Source organism: Brassica oleracea, chromosome C6 (genome assembly GCF_000695525.1).
Source record: "Brassica oleracea var. oleracea cultivar TO1000 chromosome C6, BOL, whole genome shotgun sequence".
NCBI classification, from domain to species: domain Eukaryota; kingdom Viridiplantae; phylum Streptophyta; class Magnoliopsida; order Brassicales; family Brassicaceae; genus Brassica; species Brassica oleracea.
In genome coordinates, this window is record NC_027753.1 from 36,475,351 (window position 1) to 36,484,196 (window position 8,846).

At 35.2% G+C, this 8,846-nt stretch overlaps 1 protein-coding gene across 1 annotated transcript; it reads right to left on the minus strand.

The window, feature by feature from the left end:
- Positions 1-2,853: 2,853 nt before the first annotated feature.
- Positions 2,854-3,758, minus strand: LOC106296618 (kunitz-type serine protease inhibitor DrTI-like). The gene has a single exon (XM_013732795.1). It carries the CDS (start codon positions 3,633-3,635, stop codon positions 2,991-2,993), a length of 645 nt encoding a protein of 214 aa, XP_013588249.1. The 5' UTR covers positions 3,636-3,758; the 3' UTR covers positions 2,854-2,990.
- Positions 3,759-8,846: the final 5,088 nt, after the last annotated feature.

Below are 8,846 nucleotides of genomic sequence, written 5' to 3' on the forward strand. Positions count from 1 at the left end.
ATGAAAGCAGAAACGAGTTAGTTTCTCTAAAGGAGGAAGAGAGCCAAAATATGAGAAGTTAGAGATGGCGCACACTGACGTGTGGGGACCCGCTCATGTTGCATCGCTGGGAGGTTCATACTACTATGTGACTTTTATCGACGATTCCACAAGAAAAGTGTGGGTTTACTTCATGAAGAACAAGTTGAGATTGAGACGAATCTCAAGTTGAAGTGTGTAATGTCTGATAATGGTGGAGAGTACATCAGCGACGAGTTCAAGAGATATTGCGCTGATAATGGGATCAAGATGGAGAAGACTATTCCTGGAACGCCTCAACAGAATGGAATAGTGGAAAGGATGAACCGAACCTTAAATGAGCGTGAAAGGAGCATGATATTGCACTGTGGATTGCCAAAGACGTTTTGGGCAGATGCAATCAATACCGCATCGTTCTTAATAAACAGAAGACCGTCTGTACCGTTGGGATTTAAGATTCCTGAAGAAGTTTGGAGCGGAAAGAAAGTAAACCTTTCTTATCTAATGGTGTTCGGATGCTTAGCTTATGTTCATATTGATGATGCTGCAAGAAGTAAACTTGACTCGAAGTCTAAGAAGTGTTACTTCATCGGCTATGATAACGCGGAGTTTGGTTACCGGTTTTGGGATGATGAAAATCGAAAGATCATCCGCAGCAAGAATGTTGTATTCAACGAAGAAGTGCTCTACAGGATAAGCTAAGAGAAGGCTCAGAGAGGAAAGGGCCTGGAGCTGTTGACTTAGAAGATATCCTGACACCGGAGTTGCCACAGGATACCGCAACAGCAGAAGAAGAAATCTCTCAAGACGAGAGTGGTGAAGCTGAAGAAAGTGATGATTCTGAAGTGATCCCATATACACCAGTCACGGAGTTAGGACGGTCAAGCAGAATCATCAGAAAGCAAGTAAGATTTTCTCCATCGCTCAACTACATTCTGCTCACAGACAGAGGCGAGCCTGAATGTTATGAGGAAGCTATGCAAGTTGATGAGTCGATCAAGTGGGAGCTTGCATTGAACGACGAGATGGACTCATTGTTATCCAATCACACGTGGGAGTTAGCAGATTTGCCTAAGGAGAAACATGCATTGCATAACATGTGGGGTTACCGGATAAAAGAAGAACCTGATGGGAGTAAGCGCTATAAAGCGAGGCTTGTTGTGAAGGGATTCCAACAAAAAGAAGGCGTTGACTACACTGAAATCTTCTCTCCTGTAGCCAAGATGGTGAGCATCAGAACGGTTCTTGGGCTGGTAGCACAAGACGATCTGCATCTTCAACAGATGGATGTGAAGACGGCATTTCTTCACGGTGATTTGGATGAGGAAATTTATATGAAGCAACCCGAAGGCTTTGAGATCAAAGGAAATGAAAGCCTTATTTGCAAGCTGAAAAGGAGTTTGTACGGCTTAAAACAAGCTCCAAGACAGTGGTATAAACGGTTCGACAACTTTATTAAAGGTGTCGGGTTCTTGAGGTGTGAAGCTGACCACTGTTGTTACTTCAAGAGGCTTGAAGAGTCCTACTTGATATTGCTCCTATATGTCGATGACATGCTGATAGTAGGAGAAGACTTGCAGGAGATCAATAGCCTGAAGACGAAACTCTCAGAAGAGTTTGCGATGAAAGACCTTGGAAAAGCAAGACAGATTCTGAGATGAGAATCAGTAGAAGCAAGGAAGGTCTTAAGTTATAACAAGAGGAGTATGTGAAGAAAGTCTTCAAGAAGTTTAACATGGATGACGCGAAGCCGGTCAGTACTCCCCTGGGAAGTCACTTTCGGATATCCAGAGAACAGTCTCCAAAGACGAAGACGAGATGGAATATATGGATAAAATTCCATATGCTTCTGCTATTTGCAGTTTGATGTACGCGATGATATGTACAAGGCCATACATTGCACATGCCGTGGGAGTCGTCAGCAGATTTATGAGCAATCCAGGAAAAGAACATTGGGAAGCCGTTAAGAATCTGGCAGACATGTTGACGAAAGTCGTGCCATATGATAATTTGAGGTTGTGTGCAACCTCAGTTGGTCTGTTGGAGTAACAAGCTGGGAAGACCTGCTACATTGATTAAGATGTGAAGACAGATTGAAATCAGTCTTCAAGTGGGAGATTGTAAGTCAAAGAACCCGTTTTTTGTGTTGGCCGGTGAAGTTGGACGGTGAAGGAGGTGCTTTTGTCAACAATTATGTCCACTTACTCCTCAAGTTCTTCTTATAAATATACAAGCTTCTGGTTTCTGAAATGTATCCCAAAACAAGAAAACACAGAGAGAGAACAAAGAGAGATCGAAGAACAAGAAGAAAAAAAAATTTCTCACAAAAAATCTTCTTTAAGAAATTACGAGTAATTTTTGAGTGTATTTAGGATCGGGGTGTGAGTTGAGAGCTTGTAAAAAATTTCCGGGTTGATAATAAAAGATCAGTAGCAGGTCCGGAGACGTATGCAACATTGGCCGAACTCCGTTAACAATTTTGTGTGTGTGCGCTTTTTCCGCTGCCATAAATTCTGGTTTACCGCAAAATTTGACCGCGTATTTCCTAACAGTTTTGTCACTGATCCTGTATGTAGCTAACAAACAGCGATAATACTGCAAAATCAAAACTTATAAGTAGTACTTTAAGAAACAGTTTCTTAATTTTTTAGTTAAAAATTAAGAAACAATTTCTTATATTTTTCTAAGAACTTCGCCCTAAAAAACCCTGGATACTAATGCTCTTAGATAACCTATTTTTATGCGGGTATTCTATAAGGGAAAATGTTTCTGCTTTTTTTCCCCCAAATTATGTGAATCTTAAATTAGAGAGATAATTAAAAACAAACAAAGAAACAAAGGAAAGGAAAGATGTTTTATTCCATACATGATGATGATCGATGAACAAAGAAAACATCATACATAGATAGAGTTTTATTCTTAGACGTAAGTTATAACTCTTATCCCCTTTATTAAGTGGTCCTTAATTTCTCTCAGATAATAGACATAGTCTTGGATGAAGTCTCTTTCTCAGTAGCTTTCACGAACACAACCTCGAATGGGTAACCGAATGGAGGGGTAGAGCCTATAACCAAACCCCGAACGCCACCTTCCACGTTTGTACCGACATCGATGCAGTCGTTACCGTCACTACAATACACAAACTTGTAAGCGTTAAGTTTGGCTTGAGTTTTCTTGATCTGGAAGAAACTCCTCGAAGAATCTTCTCCTCCAGCTTCTGGCTTAGGACCAGCCGCTATGAACAACGACCTCCAGGGACTGGGGGCTGGAGTGACCCACCAATAAGCTGACTGAGCGCAGATCGTAGGTTCGACATCCATCTTGATGTTGAGGTTCTCTTCTTCGGGGACGAACCCAACTCTGGACTTCCAGTTTGAGAATTTCACGGGAATACCCCTGTTGACCTCTGAACCCTCCTGTCCGATAAAGAGGGGACACTGGTTGCCAAGACGGGAGACGAGAGTTAGGCCGCCACCTGTAGGGCCCCAGATGAGGGGGAGAACGTAGTAACTGCCGTCGAATATGATATCACCATCAGTGTCGAGAACTGGTCCAGCGTTTGCGGTCGCGGCCAAAACAGTGGTAAAGGCAAGAAGGAAGTAAAACATAGGATTCATCCTTTTTGAGTTTATTTAGTTGATGAGATTTGAATGTTACCTGGATGAGAAAAATGTGAGTACATGTGACTGGTATTTATACACGGATGTGTATTACATGCGCACACATTGGGACTGAGAAGATGCCCATCTTTTTTACTACACGGTTCTTTATTTTATTTTATTTGCTACTAATTCTTAAATTTGTTTGTTTATTTATTTTTTGTGGGTCTTAGCCTGGTTTGGACCGTTGGTTAAGGGATAAGATCATGTATGTTCACTATAATTCTGTTTTCTTACATTTTTTTTTTTTGTCAGCTAGTATATACGAGCACGTGAAGTTTGAGCTATAAAATCAATGATTGAAGATGAGGAATTGATCGAAGCCGCTCATCCTGTGAACCATAAGATTGTTTTAAAACAAGTGGTTGGCATCGAAAATTAGTAGCTATAAACTTAATGCTTAAAGCCAGTTAAGAAGCACCGGTCCAACCATTGTGTATTTTTTTAATGAACCTAAGCCAGAATAAACATATATAGTTGATGTCATATAGGGAAATCCATTTTTATTGCATAATGGAAAAAATATATACAGCATTTGCATAACCATGTTATCATTTGTATATAGGATAAATATATACAGCATTTGCATAACCATGTTATCATTTGTATATAGGAAAAATATATACAGCATTTGCATAACCATGTTATCATTTGTATATAGGAAAAATATATACAGCATTTGCATAACCATGTTATCATTTGTATATAGGAAAAATATATACAGCATTTGCATAACCATGTTATCATTTGTATATAGGAAAAATATATACAGCATTTGCATAACCATGTTATCATTTGTATATAGGAAAAATATATACAGCATTTGCATAACCATGTTATCATTTGTATATAGGAAAAATATATACAGCATTTGCATAACCATGTTATCATTTGTATATAGGAAAAATATATACAGCATTTGCATAACCATGTTATCATTTGTATATAGGAAAAATATATACAGCATTTGCATAACCATGTTATCATTTGTATATAGGAAAAATATATACAGCATTTGCATAACCATGTGATCATTTGTATATAGGTTCCACTTTCCGAGCACCATTCTCTAATTGTTTGTTTTTCTTTTTCTATAATGGGTTAACTTTACTAATAAAATGGTATATACTTCACTAGCTATTTCTCTGATTCTATCTACAATATGTTGTAAATTATAATTACAGGACTTTTTTCAGAAAAATAATCGTTCATCCTCTACACGTGATGACTATTCTTATCTTTTGTGAAATCTCAGAATGAAGTAAAAAACAAAGAATAACACGATATCGAACTTTTGGAGAATAAAACCATTGAAGTGGATATATTTTTGTTCAGAGTTATACTATTAATTACTCCCTCCGTTTTTAATATAAGTCGTTTTAGAGAAATTTTTATGTTCCGAAAAACCGAAAACATCATATAATTTGGAACATAAAAATTTTACATGGAAAGACACATTCTCTCTTTTATTTACTTATAAAGACACATTGTATCTTTAACACACATTATATGTAGGGCTTTCCCATTTTGAGACAAAAATGCCCCTTCTTGAAGCTAACGAGAAATCTGATTGTTTTAAAAAAATAAACCAAACATAACTTGGTTTCTGTTGTTTGCAATAAATAAACATTAATTTCACGGACAATCTATTGGTGGATATATGTTTTGGTAGACAAAAAATCACGTGGATGTGTTTATAGTGGACAAATTGTTGTGGATACGAAAATCATGTTAGAGTTCAGATTTAACGTGGATACGTTATCGTGGACATGGATTTACGAGCCTAAGTATCATGTACAAAATATTGGACAAATTGATATGGAAACATGTTCTCCCAACACAATGTGCCTCTAAAGGTAATTGGTAACATAGAATGTGTCTTAGGGGAGTAAATTTTCATGATTTTGATTATTTTGTTTCTTAAGTGCAGATAGCTGAGATGTGTTTGGTGATATGTAGAGAATGAGTCTGTGGTTCGGAGGTAAATGGAAGTTCGTTGTGGACGGGAGATGCGTGGACGGGAGATGCGTGGACATGAGATGCATGGACGGGAGACGCGTGGAGCCACTTACACCACCACTATAACTACCCTCCCGTCTTACCCCACAGCCTACATAACCACCACCGCCTCCGTTGCGGTATCCATCGCTTCCTCCACCGTACCCACCCCCACTGTATCCACCACCGTCTCTTCCACTTGAGTAGCCACCTCCACCAACCACCACCATTGTATCCACACTCACGTCTTCCACCATCACCTCCATAACCACCACCGCCTCCGTTGCGGTATCCATCGCTTCCTCCACCACGGTCTCCATTGCAACCGCCATCGTTTCTACGGGACTGGGCTTCGTTCATAGTAGAGATTGAGATCGAGGAATAGATATCGAGATTCCGAGATTGAGAAATAGAGATTGAGATTTCGAGATCGAGATATAAAGATCGAGAAAAGGCGAAAGTGAAAAAGAGTATTAGAGACAGTCTCAGATGGAGAAGATTAGGGGTCAATCTCTCTAACCTCTCATGTATGAGTTTGATATCTGGATCTAGAATATGTCACGGGAGAAAGGATTTTAACAATTTTGTATAAAGTGAAGAGATAAGGTTTGGTTATTAGTTAGAGAAAAATAAATATTGTATTTGAAAAAAAGAGGTAAAAAAGCAGATCAGTTTGGTTAGTTAGAAGAAAAGGGAACCAGAGACATCATCTCTCTTAATTTAGTTGAAGGTTATCCTGGTAAATTTGCAATGAAAAAGTGTGCTAAAGATTCAATGTGTATTTTAGTGAAATTGGAAACTCAAATTGTGTCTCCAAACGTAATTTTTTCTTTACAAAGATGTGTTCTTCTATGGCTTGCTGTTAGGAAGACAAAGTGGCAAAATCAAAATGTAAAATGACAAAGTCAAATATATGAACTTTTCCACTTCCATCATCTTTTTTTTCTGTTATATAGTGTTAACATTCAAGTGAATCATTTAAAATAAATGTTACTGGTTTATTTGATTTGCGTGATTATTTGCAGATGAAAATATTAACAATAAAAAGTTAAATATATGGTTGTTTAAGCAGGATAAGAGTTAGAAAAAATAAGAAGATGAATATAAGAATCTAGAGAGTAATGCATATATAAACTTCATAACAAATTGGATTTTTCTATGTAAGCTATTTGGATTAATCTTTTAGTTACTGTAGTTTTCGGCAAATTTTGTAAATCGTGTACAATTTAGTAAATCACGTATACCTTTGTTGTTTCAAGTAGTTGACAAAAACATTTATTGTTTGAAGTCAAAATTATTTTATCTTGGTCATTATAATTCCTAAAGTCATGCTTAACTATACTTGATTTAGTAGAATAAAAGTCTTGACTATGCATATAAGTGTAATTGATTTTTTTCAATAATAAGTATCTGATTTTTTTGGCATCAATAAGTACCCGATTTTGTTTTGCAATATGTATATTAAAAATTAGTCATATTGCGCGAAATATTTAGGGAGTTATTGATAAAGTTTGAAAATTTTGAGATTTCATTGTTATTGGTTATTGGATTTCAAAAATCTTAATAGAATCCATTGTTATTGGTTTAAGAATTTTTGAAATCCATTCAAATCTCTTGTTATTCAAAAAGTTTAGTTATTATTGATTCTCTAATTTTAACTAAATCTAGTGTTATTGATAGATAAATTCTATTCATTTTTACTCATAAAACTCAACTTTCAAAATATCATATGTATCCATGTGATAAAAAACTAGAAAATAAAATAATAATACTTATCAAATATCTATTGCAATTCAAATTCAAATTATTTTTATATTGTTTTATCATTTTTGAATATATAATTATTTTATAAATATAAAATATTTAAAAAATAGTTTCAAAAGAGCATTTTTGAATTTTAAAAAGAAAATTTGACAAAAAAATTCAAAAAGAAATCGAAAAATTACTAAAAATTTATAAAAAAGTTCAAATTAAAAAACATATAATTCGGTTTTTTTTAAAAAATTATAATTATAATTTTTATTATTTATATATCTATAAGGCAATGGGTAAAATAGTTTTTTGTTTTTTAATGAAACATTTTTGGTCATTTTTCTCTTTGAATGTTCTTTTAGGATAAAATTTAAAAGAAACTATTTAAGAGAATTGCCCAGTTGTGTATGTATCTCTATTTATTTTTAATTTGAAAGAAAATAAACAAATAAGCATGCTATATGATTTAGAAAAAATAAATAAATTATATATTTACTTTACAAAAAGAATGAAAGAAAAGATGTAATACAAATTCATTAAAAATCTATACCAATCTAAAAAGTTATTACCAAATTTTGTAAGTCCATGTATGCAAATTTTCACAATCCACATAACTGTTTTAAATCTATCAATTTTTAAAATTCACAAACTCTATACAAATTCATCTTCCAGTAACTACTCCTTAGTAAATAAATAAAATAATAGATGCGGTGAGCGAGTCTCTCCCAACTGAGCTACCCGCAAGTTGACAGATTCACACCAGGTAATTATATCATATTTTTTCACCGCACGAAACTTTCTTCACTGTTTTTCCAGTGAAATGCAAATGAACCAAGCTAGAACTGCTAAGAATTTGTTAATTTGTTTGTTACCGTTGGTTAACGGATGTATGTTCACTATAGCTCTGGTTGGGATCGAAAATTAGTAGCTAAACTCTTGAAAGCCACTCAGAAGAAACTTGTATACAAAGGAAATATTTTAGTTAAAAGAAAAAAGAAAGAAAGAAAAGGTTTTGGTTGGAAAAATATATTTTAATGGTATTTTTCTTTTTCCTTACAAAACTATCCCCGGTACTTTGTTCAAAAGTATTTTGCAAATTGTATTTGAATTGAATAATTTCACCCGAATTCTCTTAAATTTAAACAATTAAACACGTATCATATATATAATGCCACTCTTTTCTCTCTTCTCAAAGCATCCACGTATGCAGAACATTAATTTTGTGGGTCCCATTTATTGTTAAGTTTGTCGTTTTGATTTGTTTGCACGGTTTCTTGCTTGGGCCTGTTATGTTTGATCATTGTGGTGTGGGCTGACTTGGGCTAACCTTGCAAACATTCACTCATGCGTTAAAACGTTGCGTTCCGTGAATATTTCATAATTAGGGCTTCGTCGATGTTACCTTCCTCAGAAGATGAA

Coding starts and splice junctions, on each gene's coding strand:
- LOC106296618 (XM_013732795.1), bottom strand. CDS start 3,635: ATGAATCCTATGTTTTACTTCCTTCTTGCCTTTACCACTGTTTTGGCC.